Consider the following 20041-nt stretch of genomic DNA (forward strand, 5'->3'; position numbering starts at 1 on the left):
AGAGCAATGAGTGACATCCAATTGCGTGTTCAAGTGGTTTCGTCAGCCATGGAGTTGTTCCTCTGAAACTTGGATAGCTTACCGGGGTTATGAGTTTGACAGGTCTTACCAATTAATTACTTTAGTTGCAGTCCTACAGCAATTTCCCCACCAATATTGTCCCTGAATTCATGTTATTTTTTCTGTTCTTTGGTGTGCCATCATGGGGTATAAGGTATGGAGTGGGGGCACCTTGAGTGACTCTGGGAGAACCAGGTACTTCCTGACTCTCCAAGGCTTGGAGGTCTCATGGAATTTATAACCCTTTGATCTCCAGTGTTGCTGTTTCCTTGGAGGGGAAGTAATTTGTTGTGAAATGATGACCTGTGGTGCGAGAAGTTGAGTTAGAAAATTAATGGGCCTCTGAATTATGTAGTGGATTTTATCAATCTTAGGATACAGTGGCTTTGGCATGAAACTCTGCCAACACATTTCCCTGATACTTGGACTTAATTCCTTTAATGTGAGTCTCGATCTTAATTATATTGTATTGTATTGTATTTTAAATTTATTTATTTATTTTTATTCAGTTACAATTGTCTGCATTTTCTCCCCTTCCCTCCACCCCACCCCAGCCAGTCCCACCTCCCTCCCCCACCTCTACCCTCCCCCTTGATTTTGTCCTTGTTATATCGTATTTTAAAGGGAAGGAAACTGGCAGAGCAAAGTTCTTCTGCTTGTACCAAATTTTAATAGGAGTGCTGCTTTAAGTTAGAAAACCTCTTTGTTCTTATAACATTCCAAAATCAGGTACCATGCCAAGGCAGAATGCTGTTGGTGTCATTGTTAACTGATTTTTCTTGAATGATTATCCATGCTTTCGTCAACGCAAATAATTCCACCTGTTTTGCTGAACTACATTGCGGGAGAGGTCTCCATTCAGTTAACTCGTGGTCAGTAGTGACTGCATAATCAACTAGTATTTCCCCTGCTTATTTTAGGTATCAGACCTGTCCACATATATAAGTAAATCTGGGTTACATGGGAGTATGTGCTTTAAATCTAGGCATGGAAAACTGATTGGAAAATACCTGTCTCATAGCCATGTTCTTCTTCTTACCTGAAGAGGGAAGTAAAGTAGCAGGATTAAGGTTTCATTTAAGATGCATGTTAGATGGAGATAAAAGTACATCATAAGCGAAGAGTCTACTTGAGGAAAGATGTTGAGTTGGAGCTGAGCTTAGAAGGCTCTGAAGAACATAAGGTGTTTGGGGATACACACAATTGCTGAGACTTCTGCCAATTTAGCTGCAGCTGTGACTTCCTTAAGACAGTTTGTGTAAAGCTCTAGCTAGTGAGTCTACCTGCATGCTATGTTATGCGCTAGGTCTCATTCTTTCACCTTTGTCTTGTGTTAAAACTCCTGAAGCCTGATTATTCCTATCATGGAGGAATAAGATAAAAGACTGGTCATAGTCGGGTAGGCCCAAAGCCGGGGAAGTTGGGAGGGCTTTCTTAAGGTCAATAAATGCTTGTTCATGCTTCTCTGTTAGAGTAAATAAAGGGTGGGACAAAGTAGGTTTACAGTTATTCGTATGGAAAATAATACAATCATTAATAAATAATAATGCAAGAATAAACTCTGTAAGTCTAATTTTGCCCCACCCTCTACTGAGTCTAAGTTAGAGGCTTCTTGAGTAGGAGAACAAAGCAACGGATCATCACATATTGTAAAAATGAGGACCCCTGTTGGAGACATGGTGTGTTAGATCTGGATAGGGGGCCTGGGAAAAGTATGTGGGGACTTCAGTAAATCCCTGAGGCATTATAATTCAAGTATATTGCTAATTGTTCCATGTAAATAAATATTGTCTATTTGGGACCACAGGGATGCTAAAGAAAGTTGGACATAAGTTTACCACTGTGAATCATTCAGGATTTCTTGGGAATTGTGATAACAAGGTATTTGGATTGGGTTCAGAAAAGAGGAATCACAACTTCATTTATTGCCCCTAGATCACAGACCACTCATAATCCTTGCCCTTTTGGTTTTTTAATTGGAAGAATGGGGGTGTTACAAGGCTTGCTTGGTGCAAGGGGAAAATAACCCTTGGAAATTAAATGTTTTATAATGAGGATGAACCCTTGCATAGTTTCTTATTTTAATGGATATTGAAGCAATTTAGGCAAAAGTTTGGTGGTCTGTTTGGACTTCTATGTGTTCAGCACTCTTGGTTCTCCACTGTCTATTAGTGAAATTACCTGAGAGTCTAGTGAGCTTCAGGTAGCTCTAGTCTTGTAGAATGACTCATCTTCAATACCTTCCATAACAAATTGTAGGCACATAATAACTCTGATTCGGGTTGGTCAGAGAATTTGAGGGTTATTTTTCCATCAAAAGTGAAATTTGTGCCCTAGTAATTTAGATAAAAGGTCTTGGCTGATTTAATTTAAAGGGGTTGAATCACAGAGTAGAAAGGGATGGAGGAGGTTGGTCCTAGGGTCAGTCATCTGGACCAGCTGGGTGGGTAGGCTCCTTGTGTCTTGTTTGAATCCCCCACTATTTTATATTGTTTTTTATTTTGCAGGGTGGTTGCCTTAAAATGCTGGGGCTTAACATAAGTAGGGTCAATCCTGTATCTACTAAAGTTGTACATGTTTTTTCATTTATTTTGATTTGCATTTTTATGTGTTAATTTAGAGGGACTATAGAAAGCAACTTTTGCGTATGTCCCTAGGAGCCCCTTCACTGAGGTCGTTTTAGAAGTATGGAAGGTGGGTTCAACTTACATTCCTTTGGAGACAGTTTTCCCCCCCAATATCCTATCTCTTCAAACATGTGACATGGGGCTGTGGGACAGGCTTGTTTAGGTCAGGTCTCTTGAAGTTTAAAATATTAAGGTGGCTTGTTTGCTGACTGAGGCTCTTGGAGCTGGAGGGCTATGGGTTTGGTAGCTTTTCTTTTCTCATTCTTAAGTACACGCAAAGTGTTCAGCCAGAATACAAACTTCATCACTATTCATGGCTTCCCATTCTGTTCTGTTCCTCCAGTCATACCAGAAAGATCTGGGAAGAGGCCACACAGAAAGAGGGACATGAGGACAAATTGATTTGAGGAAGTTGTTTCAGTAAAACCTGAGTGTCTCAGAAATAAAGATTCAAATCTAGGTCTAAAATCTGCTGCTGATTCATCCCCTTTTCAGTTGCAAGATTGAACTAGAGTTCAGTTTGTTCTCTGTGGAAATATTCTGGGAATAGCCCTTAAAAAATCTTGAGCCATTTTATAGGCTCATCTAGCATCTCTGGCAGCAGCTTGAGCTCCTGATTGCAGTTCCTCTTTAGGTTTCATCTAGCCTGACTCCATGTTTGGGACCCGCCACAATGTACATCAATAAGCATTGATCAGGATTCTAAATTCCTCGGTAAATTTTTGGAGGATCCTACTTTGGTTTCAGGAAGTCTTTTACTATGACTCATAGTTCAGCCTTGGTCCATGGTGTAAAAGTGGCTTGGACTGGGGAATAAATTTAAGGGCATCCTTGTCCTTGTCTTTATTAGGTTTTCAATTGCCCAAGTTTTAAAAGAGAATTGATGCCCTGGCCACGTGGTTCCGTTGGTTGGAAAATCATCCTGTACACCAAAATGTTGTGAGTTTGATTCCCGGTCAGCGCATATACCTAAATTGTGGGATTAATCCCCAGTTGAGGCATGTATGGGAGGCAAGCTATAGATGTTTCTCTCTGAGATTGAAGTTTTTCTCTCTCTCCCTTCCTTTCTGTCTAAAAAAAATCAATGAAAACATATCCTCGGGTGAGGATAAAAGAAAAGGGACTTTGAGTGAAAAGATATTCAGAACGGAAAGGAAACTCCAATAGTGAGTTGAGAATCTCAGGGTAGTTAAGAAGGAAAGTGAGAGGATGGGGTGCAGTTGGAATTAGAGTTAATATGTATAGCAGCTTTTCTGATTTTTTCAATTTATGTTGTTTTAACTGTGGACTGGCTTTTTGCAATAACTCTTTAAAAGACACAATTTTTGATTTAGAAGCTTACACATCGGCATGCTAATCAAAGAAAGTACCCCATTCTTTTTGTTTAGTGTCTGACTCTCTACCTTCAAAGGCTCTTCATAAGTATAAAACATCATCTAGGTTATAAAAGCCCCAAAATGGCCACTGTAACTCTAAATTATCTTTGGTTATTTCTTGCCAATGTTTTAGGAATGGACAGTGGTTTACACCTTGTTTCTTTATCATAAACAGGGCAAGAGTCCCAGACAGTATGTCCCTGTTTTCTTTAGAGTGAGAGGTAGCCATTGTTTTTCTTTGTTAAAATAATATTTTCTAATTCAAACAGATGTACTATTTCTAGCTGCCTGTGCACAGTTCCTGAGACCTGTAGGTCTCAATGTGAAAATCCGGGGTCTCCCACACCCTAATTTTCTAGTAGGAAGGATTAGAACAAAAAACCTTGAAGAACTCAGAATGCAAAATGAGTGGAGCTCAATCTGAGAGAAGCTTACGGGAGGCCCTAGAGAGGCAGCAGCCCTAAAGAGTCCTGTGGGCGCCTTACCCTGTGTCTGGGTGCCATTCCTGGAATCTTCAGCAGGTTTCTTCAGATTCCATCCTCACTGCCAATCTGTCCAATGGCAAAAGTATAGAACTTAGTGATGAGTTGGACATCCTTCTCTGAAGAGAAATCATCCACACATTGTGGAGTGCAGTGCCTCACAAGCAGTGGAGTGCTCTTTCCAAGGCATTCTGGGCAAGAGCAACTTCTATTGAGCATTAGAAGCAGCGACTCAAAATGGAGCACGAGTGGCTGGGAGGTCCTGTGTTCTAGGGGGAAGCAAGGGAGCTAAAGCTGAGTTGAACTGTGATTGAATATGTTGGGTTTTCTAAACAGTGAGGTGTGTCCCACAAGTGTGCGCTGACTTAAGTCTGGGTTTGTGATGTGGGTCAGGCCATTGGAGCAACCTCTATTTTGTGGAAGTCAGAATTCTGGATTTCTCAAATACGTAAAAATATAAAAACATATTCCCCGTCTTTGCACATTGACTCAGCTAGCATTTAGGCAGCAGGTCTGAACACTGGGCATCTCTTAAATGTTTGTTAGTCTTAGTGATTCTGCAGACTTTTCTCATAAATGTTTGGTTGGCAAATATGTATCTGCACCTATCTATAATGTACAGTTATAGCCCTGTGGTTACTTTTGTCATGAGACATTTTACCTTTTCATTATTGCAATCATTTTTTAAAAAATAAGGCACTGCAATTGTAGCCGTGAGTGATAGAGAAGTTCCCTTTCTTTATAAACTTTATATTCTAGTGGATGAAGAAGACGATAAATTAGAAATGAAAGAACAAAACAAGAGAATTTCACAGTGATAAGGTCCATGATGGAGAGAAGCAGAAAGATGAAACAAAGAGATGAAACAGGTGAAGAGGAGATCTTGTGCCTAGAAAAGACTCATCAGGGAAGACCCTTCTGAGGATGTTGCCCTTGAGCTGTAACTTGAGAGATGGGTCAACTGTTAACCAAACTGGAACAAGCATCTTGACAGAGGAAATCATATTATGAATAGTTACCTTCTAATACTGCTTGCTGCTTTAGGACTTCACATTGTTTTGGGTCTTGTCATCCTACTTACAGGCTCTACACATTCTAATCTATGTAGTACCGCAAGTAGATACACAAAGATAAAGCAAAAAAAACCACACAGCTTACATTGCGTTATATTTAAAACTCTCTCTCAATGGCTCCCTAGACTTAAATGATAAAATTCACATTCCTCAAAGCAGCATCCATAGCTAGTAAAATTATACCTTTACCCATTTATGCAATTTTAGCTCCTAGTATTCCTAAACATAAACATTTTATTCCACTTAAATTATTCCAACATACATTGCTCTAAATTGTCTCCGTTGTTTACTATTTCGGTTTGTTTGTTTTTTTGTTTTAACCATTTTATCTGGAATAACCCCTCCCTTATAATATGTCTCTCTTTTTGGCCCATGCTCCAATCTCATATCCTTGATTTGACCACCCAAATTGGGAGTAATCTCTTGTATCATACAGCTTCCCCAGCAGTTATCATTGCTCTGTAACCTGCTGTCCTGCAGTGGTCAGTACGGTTTATCAGTTCTTGATTCACATTGATAGAGATGTGTAAATATACTTGCATGTGTTCATATGTCCTATATACTTGCATATAACCAATCATCTTGTAATATGATCTTTTCTACATTTATATCCGTATATCAAAAGATGATTTATATCAATCATTTTTTCTGTATTTATGTCTCTCCAACTAAATTCTGCCTTACTTTGGGGCAGGTCCCATACTCTTCACTTCTTGGATCCTATATTTATTTGTATCCATATTATTTAAGCAAAGGGGCTTCTTTTATTTTTTAAGATGAAAGGCTTTTGATGTTTTAGTTTCCCATCACTTAAAGCTGCAATAAGTATAGAAATTTAACAATAATAACAATCGCTGCAGATTGACAACGTGCTGGCGGAGCAGTGTGTTTAGGACCTTGGGTTTTCACCAAATGGGGCTGACAGCAGTGCCGGGAGAGCGTGGGAGGCTTACCTATTACTTAATCATTTAATTGTTCTGAGGTTGTCTCTTTGAAGAATACAAAGAGGAAAGAGTCGAGTAGAACTCTTATTTTTGAATCTACTTTACAAAACCAAGGAAATAGTAAAATTTAGCTCACTGATCTTCCCTCTTCCATATTGTATTTAATAGCAGAATATAATTAATTTGAAGTTGGGAGCCTGTAAGCATTATTAATATAAATATTTTAGTAAATTTTAATAGCAGTTTTGACTTAGAAAATCATACATACAACTTTTATGTTGGTCTGTGTTTTTTATTTGTGTTCAAGCATTTCATATGTTCATATTAAATTTCATTTCGTTTTATTAATTTGATGTCATTCATTCATTTTTTTTTGTTTTCTTCTTTTCAAGGCCCTGTGGAATCCTACATGCACTGAAGTTTTATTTAAACCAGTACATATTTCAACCTAGCTTTAATCAATATTTGACCCTAGGAATGTATCAAGAATTGGTGACATATTAAATGTTGAACATAATCAATTTTCCATTATTCCATGTTAGCTATTTTTCAGAGTATGTAAAACAGAAATGTTTCCATTCCAAATATGCATTTTTTGCATTTGTACAAATTGCATAAAATATTTATGGAAGTTTCAACAAACACATTCCTACCTTAATCTCATTGTACTTTTCAAACAAAAATAGACTTTTATTTTAAAATTATCTCTGTGTGCCACTATTCTGAAATGTAATATTCCACTTGGCAGTACATATTTTTTGTTCAAGTTTCTCATCCATATCATTTGTCTCTGTGGTTATAGTCATCATTTAATTTTACCACATCTTCTATGTACATTGGATAAGTTTATAAAAAATGCTTAGAGTTTCTCCCATCCAAGTGCAACAGTTTCTACTGAAGAACTAAATGGTCTCTATTTTTCCTTGCACTGAGATAAAAAGATGACAGCAATATGTCTTCAAATGGAATAACGAAGAGGTGTATTCTAACTACAGAAAGTCAAAAAACTGTATCGCTAAACAAGTGAAGAAACATTTTGGATGTGAATCTTACATTGAGGGAAGTTTCTTGAATGTGTCATGAATGAAAACCTACCTTCTGGACTTGGCATCTCCACCTGATTTTGGCTTGTGTCTGTTTGCTGACTTTCTATAATAGTTCACTTTGATTATCAAGTGGCTAGGAGGCAACAAAGCACCCTTGAATGTGGTGGTTTATTGCGAGGATGAGTGATGGAGCCCAGAGAGTGGCTCAGTGTTGTGGGCAGAGTTCAGGGGAACAGAACAGACTCAGAGCTGAGGAGAAGAGAAGCAATGAAATAATCGTGGTCAATGGTGGTATCATTCAGAAATATGTTATAAAATTTCTTAAATTATTTGAATTATTATGTAACACATAATATGCATGATCAAATGCTGGGTTTAAACCACAGTATTAAAATAAAATTATAATTATTTATTTGCATAAAATCATTCTACATCTCCTTGTTGACTTTGCCACTTAAAGCAGCACCTTTTATGATTCAAGATTCAAAACCCTGTTTCTCTAACAGTTTTCTAGAGTTTATTCTTCTATCCCTGTCTCTTTTTATTGTCCTATTTTATATTTGAAACCTTTAAATGAAGGTAGTATAACAAACCCAATCACCTAAAATAAAGAACTTCCCTGGTAAGATTTTCATCAACTTGAAGGGTAAATATCATTTTGAAGAAGAAAGATTTCAACTAAAGATATTTTGAACAAGATAAAAGGAAAAAAAATCTTTGTATTAACAAATAGATGAAGTCAATAAAAAAGGTACTTTTTGCCTCAAAAGCAATGTAGCAGAAGGTATCAATACAGACTAAAAACAAAAAAACAAACAAACAAAAAAGACACTTACTTCAAATGGTACAACTCCGATTTCTGTTTAACGGCAGTAAGACATTTCAGTGCTGCCTGCTCAGAAAAAAGGTTAATTTTACTTTCATGGAGAAACATATTTGGATTTTCTCGCAATCTTTATTATGCAATCTCTCCATTTAACTATAAAATGTTTTGTATTTATTGATTACATTAAAAGTGAATTAAAATCAGGGATGAACATGGGGGTGTTGTTACTGTTTTTGGAGAAATGTATAAGAATCATTGTCATTGCTATACTGTATCTCGGGTGTAATAATACTAAGGTTGATAATTATTCCCCAAAGAAGAAGGAAAATGCATCAAAGTGTATCTGCCTGTTGCAAATAGTGCAACCTTAGTATTTACTGCTGAAAGGAAACGTTATACTTTACAATCGTGCCTGAGTATTTGTCTGAAATGCTTGACAGTCACCAACTAAAAATAAGAGGTGGGAAAGCTTAACTATAATCATTTTCTATATGAAAAGTGGAATTTCAAGAGGTTGAGTGCCTTTCTCAAGAGACTTTCTAACAAGTGTCAGAGCCATAGATTGTGGGCAGGTATTCCAGATCAACAGTCAGGATTTTGTTTGTTTTCCTGGTTTCAGAATGCTCATGGATTGCATGATTGCAAACCTCAATATAACAAATTATAGATGCATTCAATATTACATGTGCAAATATGTGGGTAATTATATACTGTATATATGTTACATTATTAAAGCTGGAATTTCTCTAAATCTGTATATGGGTCAGAAATAATTTTGATGATGAAGCTTTATCATGTTAATATTTAACTGTCTAAGATATGTAATATATAAGCTAAGGAAATAATTTTTGATAGTAAGAATTATTTATTTAAATATGGAGAAGTTCTAAGAAGGAAAATCTGTGCACCTTTGCTAGATATTTTAACAGTTGTTAACACGTATTTTATCTGTATTTAAAATGATTCTGAAAATTTAGTTTCTAGTGCTCTGAAATATATGCATTTAAATGTTTTTATTTATCATATTTTAAAATATAGGCAGCTTATTCTTCTTGGTTAAAATTATGACATATGCTTCTTTTAAAGATTTTTGGTAATTCTAAAATAGTATTTATTATGCACATATGGATTTTATTGTGACACATGAAAACTCCCTTGCTAAAGTGTTCAAAATTATATAATTTTGCAGAACTACCTGAATTTGATATTGTTTTAAATATTGTTAATTTAGAAAACAAATGTACTTCCTTTCCCACATTTAATTGGTTGCTAGCAGTGTCCAAACTGGAGGCAGGAAAGTCCAAATTTAACGAAAGGATGCTTTTCATGTTTTTGTGTTTTGTGCCTATTTGTCCTTACAGGACTCTCTAAATGTAGTTCCAGCCTATCTTGATTTTTTTTGTGTATAATCAGTCTTTCTTAAAAAAAATCTCTCTCTTCCTTGGTGCCTTTTGGTAACAGCAATCACCATTATGATATGCTGGAACCATTTTAAAAAACTGTTAATAGTATCTCATATATTTTCAAACAAACCAATTTCATTTGATATATAGTTGAAAGATGTCCACATGTCAAAGGTAGATTGACATATGTATCCTGCATTGAAAAGAACTGATATTCTTGACATTAATAAGCGCAGGGAACCATTAGATTGTCCTATGCCTTCCAAGGGACATCTGTTGAATATCTGAATTTGCATAATACATTTATACCATTAATTGTAACAGGGAAGAGTAAGGTGGGCTGTAAAATGGGTGGGGGAGAAATATAAGCACCTTATTTTTTAACCCCAAATAAAACGTTGAGTATATCTATTGGGTATTTTCTTACCTTTACTTTGTGGAATCTTTTCTCTGTTTTCCTATTTTCCTGTTTGAATGCTGTATATTGATGCACATAGAGGAAGTTTATGAACATGAAGCTCAAATGATAATAAGATACTTTTTGGTGACTGTTCCTAACATTGGAAAGCTATTCATCGCCATCTTTAACTGTAAACATCATGGTCAGATTACACACATGTATGAAATGACGAATGAATGCTAAGTGAATTCTGATGGAGAAAAACAAGGATTGCAGCAAAGGCAAAATTATTGTTGCCACACTTCCCTCTAAGATTTAGTTTAGTTTTTTTTACTTTTTTTTTTAATTTTTAAAGACATGTAAGTCTCAAGAGATGAAGGAAGTGTTCCTGTACCCTGTAAGGAAGAATAGCCGGTAGCTTGAAATTTGATAAACAGTCTGAAGGCACACAGACTAGTACATTTTGAATATAATGATAAGGGAGCAGCATGAATAAGTGCGTTGCCTTTGTACTCAAGCTCTTCATAGACTTTTCTTCTTCATAAGGCTGGAAGGGTTTCTGACCTGGAAAAAGATTTATGTCTACTTTTTTTATTGTGTGTTTTTTTACTAACAGAAGCAGAGGAACTTGAGAACACATGTAACTTCATTTGGTAATAAATGTGCTACACAGATTTTAATTTTCTTTATACTGTGGTGTGTACATGTTTTAGGAAGTTACTGTAGATTGAGAGGCCCATTTATATTAGTATAATTTTATACAATGCTCTCTTATGACTTATGTTTTTGGAGATCTTTATCATCTGACTGCCATTTGGGAATAGCCACATGAATTTTAAGAATAGTTTCCTGAAAATTAATGACTAGTTTCTTGAAAACTACCTTATGTGCCTCAGTAACACAAATAAAATATTAGTAAAATTTTATATCCATAAATACACAGTATATTTTGTTTTTTATAATGTTTTATCAGAAAGTAATATTCAGAAAACAAAACAAAAACCCCTGCTTTTTTGCATTAATTTGATTTTAAAAGCAAAAGCACCTAATAGCAAAGTGTCATATATACATTGGAAATTTTTTGTTGATTTTTAATGAAAGAAGAATATTCTATGTGTGGGGAGCTAACACAAAGGATCAGATTGTCAAATCAGACTCACACAAATCATAGACCTTACCCTAATACCAAGCTTTCCTAATTTTTCTAAGTTCTGCAAGTCAAGCTCAGGTGAAAGAGGAGCAGGTCCGCGGTGTTGAGGGCAACTCTTCTAGCTCTTTTATCCTCTCTGAACATCTGCGATCTGATCCAGAGTAATATATTTGACTTCCAAGTGAGGTTTTTGTGGGTTTTCCTCACACAGTAGGAAAAAAGATTCATCCATAAACAGTTGCATTTTATATCCGATCAGTGTGACATTTTGCAGGGAGCCATGCTCGTAAATCCACAGATTCTAAGTTTATTACTCAAATCAGTCCTTAACTAGCACTTGCCATTAAAATATCCTTAGATCAGGATTCTTATTCAAGCTATCCGTTTGTTTTCCTGGAGATCCCATTTTCATGTCAGTCAGTATGAGTAGGCAGTGTTTATCTGCTCCATTTCCACTATTCACTCGAGAATGATAGTCAATTGGAATGGAATGGTAATCCTAATGTACAATTTTTTTAAATTTTTCTTCAATTGTAAATAAAATGATGGTGTATAAGAAAAATCTTTTCTGACCCAAGGTTGCAGTTATTTTTGTCTTCTGTGTTTCAAATCTTTCAAAATACACTTTGAGGCCAGAGATAGATTATTGCTTTTCTTGGAGAGTCTTTAAATTTTTATTTTCTCACTTAAGGTAAGCTTTCTGGAATTTCAGTTTTTGAAGGTCAAGAATGTTGTGATTCAACTGTGGAAAAATTTTCTGAATGTATACAATACTATATAGGAGAAGAGCCAGTTCTTTAAATGTTATCTTTTAAAAAATAATAAATTGATAATATTTAAAACTATATAATATTTAAAATTATAAATATTTGTAATATATTGTTTCCATTTGCCATTATACAAATTTACTCCATTTGGCTAGTTGAAATAGAATATATTCTATTTTTATGTTTTCTTATTTCAATTATATGCATAAGTGTATATTTTATTGAATATAAAATGCCTGGTCTTAAGATATTTTGGATGTAGGTATATTTATGTTAAAGAATCTGTTACTTTATATTTCATTTTGTTCTACTTGCTTATGTATCAGATATACAGCAGAAAAATTCCATAGAACATATACAAGAAAAACTAAATCTACTGTTGGCAGCCCAATTTACCTAGTTTTCTGCTGTTCCACTTACAGATTGTTACATCTACCCTCCAGCCTCAGTATATTTCCTCACATCAATCCCCTAACTCACAGAACTATTTATTCTCTTCGATTGTTCATGTGAAGAAGAAACCAAGTTTCATATTCCCCACCCCATCCCTAACACATTCCCGGGCTTCTCCAGGCAGAGAGAGAGTGACAGACTGCAAATACATTGGGTCTTACATTTTTTACCCAGAAGCGACACATCACACTTCTACTCCTATTTCACTGGCCAGAGAAAGTCAATCAGTCAAATGGTCACAGCTAACAAATGCCAAGGGGTCAGGGAGTAACTAACCAACTACATGCCCAGAAGTGGTAAAACCGCAAAAAATGGCAAATGGCACCATAGGTACAATTGTATCTTTTTTGTCTCTAAATTAATCTGGTTTTAATTAAATATGAAAAATCATTATTTGGTAAATATTCTGACATAAAAATCCTTTAATTCCATTGAAGATATTCACAAAAACCTGATTCAGTTTTTTTAATAATGGAAATAAAATTTAGTCATTTGGAATTGAGAGAGTGGCTTAATAACCAGCTGAGAGTAGGTGGAAGCTGCAAAAACCATTATACCTGCTGGAAGAGGAAACCCACCAACAAAGGAACCACCAACAGATAACAACAGAAGAAGGTGAAGGAGAGAGTAGAAGCCACACTAACCTCAACCCAGGACTGATATGGAAATATAACTAAATGGTAGAGAAATTACCCAGAACAAACAACTGAACAAGAGCAAGAGAGAAGCCTCAAAATCTCATACACACAGAAGAACCAGCCTCAGCACAACCTGTCCACACATGTACAACAGAATATAAGATGTGGTGGATGGAATTATCCTCAGTTAACCAGCTGGAGGGAAGGACCCACCAAAGAAAGACCCAACAACAATCAAAACCCAAAGACATACAGAGAGCCAACATAAATGACAACCCAAGACCAGCGAGCTCAGGAGATCAAGGAGACTGCACCACTGAATCTTACAGGTATTCTACCATAGAAGTTCACTCCATAAACTCCGGGAGTCAGAACAGATCAATTTCAGAAGCAGAGGCTAACAAGAAGAGTCTCACAAACAATGGGAAGACAAAGAAACAATCCCTAAATGAAAGGAAAGGAGAAACTCTCAGAATGCTAAATGAAATAGAGGCAAGTCAATTATCAGATACTGAGTTCAAAGCAATGGTTATAAGGAAGCTCAATGAGCTTGCAGAGAATTACCAAAAACTACAGGGAAACTACAATGAACTCACTGAAAATTGTATCAACATGAAAAAGGAAATAGAAACTATCAACAAGGGCCAAGAGGAAATGAAGAATACAATTTCTGAACTGAAAAACACAGTAGAAGACTCAAAGCAGACTCAATGAAGCAGAGGATCAGATCATTGAACAGGAGGACGGGGTAGAAAAAAACACCCAGAAAGAGCAAGAAAAGGAAAAGAGGCTCAGAAAAAATGAAGAGGGGTTAAGGGAAATGCAGGACAACAAGAAACGTAATAATATTCATATAATAGGGACACCAGAAGGAGAAGGAGAAGAGCAAGGGACAGAAAACCTGCTTGAAAAAGTAATGATGGAAAACTTCCCTAATTTTATGAGAGAAAAAGTTACACAAATGTGGGAAGCACAGAGAGTCCCAATCAAGAGGAACCCAAAGAGGAACCCACTTCAAGACACATTATAATTAAAATGGCAAAATTCCAAGACAAAGAGAGAATCTTAAAGGCAGCAAGGGAAAAACAGGAAGTAACATACAAGGGAGCCCCAATATGACTAGCAGCTGACTTCTCAATGGAAATGCTCCAAGCCAGAAGAGAATGGCAAGAAATATTCCAAGTAATGAAAACCAGAGGCCTGCAACTAAGACTACTTTATCCAGCAAGGCTCTCAATTAAAGTGGGAGGCCATAAAGAGCTTCCTGGACAAAAGAAGCCTCAAAGAACATACCTCCTCCAAACCAGCTCTGCAAGAGATGCTGAAGGGTCTTCTTTAAGAACAGGAAGAAAAACAGTGAGAGAGAGAGGAACACAGGCATGAAAAAATGGCAAATGGCAATGAATAAGTACCTATCAATAATAACCTTAAATGTGAATGGATTAAATACCCTAATCAAAAGACATAGAATAGCTGAATGGATAAGAGAACATGACCCACACATATGCCGCCTACAAGAGACCCACCTCAGAACAAAAGACCTATCCAGACTGAAAGTGAAGGGCTGGAAACAAATTTTCCAAACAAATGGACAGGAAAAAAAAAAGCCAGAGTAGCAATACTCATATCAGACAAAATAGACTTCAGAAAGAGAGCTATAAAAAGAGACCCCGAAGATCACTTCATAATACTCAAGGGAAGAATCCACCAATAAGACATAAACATTGTAAATATATATGCACCCAACACAGGAGCACCCAAATACATAAGGAAAACCTTGGAGGACTTCAAGAAAGGTATTGACAGCAACACAATTATAGTAGGGGATTTTAACACCCCACTGTCAAAAATGAACAGATCTTACAAACAAAATATCAACAAAAATATTGTGGCATCGAACAATGCCCTAGATGAAATGGACTTAACTGATATATAGAGAGCTTTTCATCCCAAAGGAGCAAAATACACATTCTTTTCAAATGCACATGGAACATTTTCAAAGATAGGCCACATGATAGGACACAAAACAAGCCTCAACAAGTTCAAGAAAATTGAAATCATATCAAGCATTTTCTCTGACCACAAGGGAATGAAACTAGAAACCAACCTCAAGGGAAAAAAAACCCAAAACACTAAAAAATATGGAGATTGAATAGCATGCTATTAAACAATGAATGGGTCAAGAATGAGATTCAGGAAGAAATCAAAAAGTTTCTGGAAACAAATGAAAATGAACTCACAAAAATCCAAAAGCTATGGGACACCATAAAGGCAGTCCTGGTAGGGAAGTTCATAGCAATACAGACCTACCTAAAAAAGATAGAAACATTTCAAATAAACAACCTGACCGTATACCTACAAGACTTGAGGAACAACAACAAAGACAGCCCAGAGCAAGTAGAAGGAAGGAAGTAACCAAGATCAGAGCGGAATTCAAAGACATAGAGACTGAAAGCACAATTCTAAGGATCAATAAATCCAGGAGGTGGTTCTTTGAAAAGATAAATAAAATCGACAAGCCCTTAAGCAGGCTCATCAGGAAAAAAAGAGAGAGGACCCAAATAAGCACAATCAGAAACAAAAGAGAAGAGATTACAACTGATACCACAGAAATACAAAGGAGTGTAAGAAATTACTACAAAGAACTATATGTCAATAAATTTGAAAACCTAGGTGAAATGGACAAATTTCTAGAAAAATTAATCTTCCAGAAAGAATTATTCTGTCTTGTCTTCAACCAGACAAGAATAAATTAATCTGAATGAAGAAGTAGAAAGCCTGAACAGACCAATAACAGCTGATGAAATTGAAGCAGTAATCAAAAAGCTTCTGACACACAAAAGCCGTGAACCAGACAGTTTCAAAGAAGAATTTTACAAAGCATTTAAGGAAGGACTTTACACATCATCCTTTACAGATTATTCCAAAAAAAAAATCAAGAATATGGAAGATTCCCAAACTTTTTTTATGAAGCCATCATCGTCCTAATCCCAAAACCAAATAAAGACATAACAAAGAAAGAAAATGTCAAGCAAATATTGCTGATGAACAGAGAAGCTAAAATCCTAAACAAAATACACCACATCCAGCAATACATTAAAAAGATTATACACCATGGTCAAGTGGGATATATCCCAGGGATGCAAGGATGGTACAATATTCATAAATCAATAAATGTAATATATCACATAAACAAAATGAAAGGCAAGAATCATATAATCATATCAATAGATGCGGAAAAAGAATTTGCTAAGGTACAGCACCCATTATGATAAAAACACTCAGCAAAGTGGGAATAGAGGGAATATACCTCAACATAATAAAGACCATATATGGGAGACCTACAGCCATATATCATACATCATACTCAATGGACAAAAACTTAGAGCTTTCCCACCAAGATCAGGAACAAGACAAGGATGCCCGCTTTCACCACGCCTATTCAACATAGTATTGGAATTCCTAGCCACAGCAATCAGACAAGAAAAAGAAATAAAAGGCATCCAAATTGTAAAGGAGGAAGTAAAACTGTCTACAAGTAAAATTGTTTGCAGATGACATGATAGTGTACACAGAAAATCCTATAGATACCACCCCAAAACAACTTGACCTAATAAGCGAATTTGGTAAAGCAGTGGGATACAAAGTCAATATTCAGAAATCAAAGGCATTTTTGTACACCAACAATAAAATATCAGAAACAGAAATCAGGAAAAAAACCCATTTGATATAGCAACAAGAAAAATAAAGTACCTAGGAATAAACCTAACTAAGGAGGTAAAAGACCTGTACTCCAAAAACTATAGAACACTGAAGAAAGAAATTAAGGAAGACACAAACAAATGGAAGCATGTACCATGCTCATGGATTGGAAGAATTAACATCATCAAAATGGCTATACTACCCAAAGCAATTTATAGATGCAATGAAATCCCTAGTAAAGTACCCATGACATATTTCACAGATATAGAACAAACATTTCAGAAATTTATATGGAACCACAAGTGACCCCGAATAGCTGCAGCAATTTTGAGAAAGAAGAACAAAGCAGGAGGGATCACAATACCTGATATCAAACTGTATTACAAGACCACTGTAATCAAAACAGCCTGGTACTGACATAAGAACAGACACATAAACCAATGGAACAGAGCACAGAGCCCAGAAATAAACCCAAGTATCTATGATCAATTAATATTTGACAAAGGGGGAAGAACTGTAAAATGGAGTAAAAATAGCCTCTTCATCAAATGGTGTTGGGAGATGTGGACAGCTACGTACAAAAAAATGAAACTCGATCACCAACTTACACCATGCAGAAAAATAAATTCAAGGTGGATAAAAGACTTAAATATAAGTCGTAACACCATAAAAGTCCTCGAGGAAAACATAGGCAGGAAAATCTCAGACATTCCACGCAGCAACATGTTCATTAATATGTCCCCTAAAGCAAAGGACATAAAGGAAAGAATAAACAAATGGGACCTCATCAAATTAAAAAGCATCTGCTTGGCTAAAGAAAACAGCATTAAAATGCAAAAAAAAGAAACTACATGGGAAAACATATTTGCCAATGATCCCTTGGACAAGGGCCTGATCTCCAAAATATATAAAGAACTCAAACAACTCTACTACAGGAAAACAAAAAAACCCAATTAAAAAATGGGCAAAAGACTTGAATAGACACTTCTCCAAGGAGGACTTACAGAGGGCCCAAGACATGAAAAGATGCTCAGCATCACTAGCCATCAGAGAGATGCAAATTAAAACCACAATGAGATACCACTTCACACATGTCAGAATGACCATCATAAACAAATCAACAAACAAGTGTTGGAGAGGATGTGGAGAAAACTGTTGGTGGGATTGCAGACTGGTAGAGACATTCTAGAAAACAGTGTGGAATTTCCTCAGACAACAAAAAATGGAACTGCTTTTTGATCCAGCAATTCCACTGCTGGGATTATATCCTAAGATCCCTGAAACACCAATCCAAAAGAATTTATGCACCCCAATGTTCATAGCAGCACAATTTACAATAGCCAAGTGCTGGAGCAACCTAAGTGCCCATCAGTAAAAGAGTGGATCAAAAAACTATGGTAAATTTACACAATGGAATACTACACAGCAGAGAGAAAGAAGGAGCTTATACCCTTTGCAACAGCATGGATGGAACTGGAAAGCATTATGATAAGTGAAATAAGCCAGGTGGTGAAAGACAAATACCATATGATCATACCTTTAACTGGAACATAATCAGCAAAAGAAAAAAGCAAACAAAATATAACCAGAGACATTGAAATTAAGAACAATCGAACAATAGCCAGAGGGGAGTGGGGAGGGGACAATGGGGGGAAGGGTTTTCAGGAACTATTACAAAGGACACACTTACAAAACCAAGGGAAAGGGTGGAAGCAAGGGAGGGAGGTGGGTTTGGTTGAGGTGGGGAGGATTGGTGGAGGGGAAATTCAGACAACTGTAATTGAACAACAATAAAATAATTTTAAAAAGAAAATTATCAGTCACTTGCTCCATCCCAGATACTATTCCAAGTGCTTTGGAGGTGTGTTCTACTTCAGTCCTCATAAATTACATGGGCAGATTGCTCAAATTCAAACAACTGGTACATGGCAGAGCCAGGATTTATTTTGTTTAATTAATTTATTTTTATCTTTTTAATATTTTAATTACAGTTGACATATAATACATATTAGTTTCAGGAGTATGTAATAATTATTAGACATTTATCTTATGAAGTGATTACCCTGATAAGTCTACTCATCCGACACCATGCATGGTCATTACAGTGTTACTGACTAAATTCCCTGTGCTGTACTGTACATCCCTAGCTCTGTTTTTATAACTGGCAATTTGCACTTCTTAATTCCTTCACCTTTTCACTCATCCCCTAATCCCCCTCCCATCTCATAATCATCACTCTATTCTCTGCATTTATGAGTTTGTTTCTTTTTTTCTTTGCTTGCTTTGTTTCTTCGATTCCACATGTAAGTGAAATCATGTGGTATTTTGTCCTTTTTCTGTCTGACTTGTTTTACTTAGCATAATACACTCAGGTATATCTATATTGTCACAAATGGCAAGATTTAATTTTTGTTATGGCTGAGTAATATTGTTATATATATGTACCACATTACCTTCTTCAATTTATCTATCAGTGGATGTTGCCTCCATATAGTGGCTATTGTGAGTAATGCTGCAAAGAACACATAGGTGCGTATATCTTTTGGAATTAGGGTTTTGGATTTTTCATATAAATACCCAAAAGTAGAATTGCTGAGTTCTGTTTTTAACTTTTTGAGGAATCTCTGTACTGTTTTCCACAGTGGCTGCACCAATTTAAACACCATCAACAGTGCCTGAAAGTTCCCTTTTCTCCCTATCCTCACCAGCAATTGTTCATTGATTTACTGATGATAACCATGCTCACAGGTGTGAAGTGATATCTTGTTGTAGTTTCAATTTGCATTTCCCTGATGATTAGCGGTCTTGAACATGTTTTCATATATCTTTTGGCCATCTATATGTCCTCTTTGGAGAAATGTCTATTTGGGTCATCTGCCCATTTTTTAATCAACATTTTTTGTTTGTTTGTTTGTTTTATTGAGTTGTATGGTTCTTTATATATTTTGGACATTAACACATACTGGACACACCACTGGTGAATATCTTCTACCATTCAGTACACTGTTTCTTTTTGTGGTGGTTCCTTTGCTGTACACTTCTTAGTTTGATGTTGTCCTATTGGTTTATTGTTCTTTTGTTACCCTTGTTCTCA

At 36.0% G+C, this 20041-nt stretch overlaps 1 protein-coding gene across 5 annotated transcripts in view; it reads left to right on the top strand.

Moving 5' to 3' along the window:
* Window positions 1-20041, top strand: part of CCSER1 (coiled-coil serine rich protein 1) — a 1227777-nt gene that overhangs the window by 657780 nt on the left and 549956 nt on the right. The window contains exon 10 of one of the 5 annotated variants that reach the window (XM_024574911.3): window positions 6955-11939. The exons of the other annotated variants lie outside the window; for them this stretch is intronic. Coding sequence (XP_024430679.1) covers window positions 6955-7014 — 60 coding nt within the window. The 3' untranslated portion in view covers window positions 7015-11939. Of the gene's footprint in view, window positions 1-6954; window positions 11940-20041 lie in introns of those variants that run through there. 5 annotated transcript variants of the gene reach the window in all.

This window comes from Desmodus rotundus, chromosome 4 (genome assembly GCF_022682495.2).
Source record: "Desmodus rotundus isolate HL8 chromosome 4, HLdesRot8A.1, whole genome shotgun sequence".
NCBI lineage: Eukaryota > Metazoa > Chordata > Mammalia > Chiroptera > Phyllostomidae > Desmodus > Desmodus rotundus.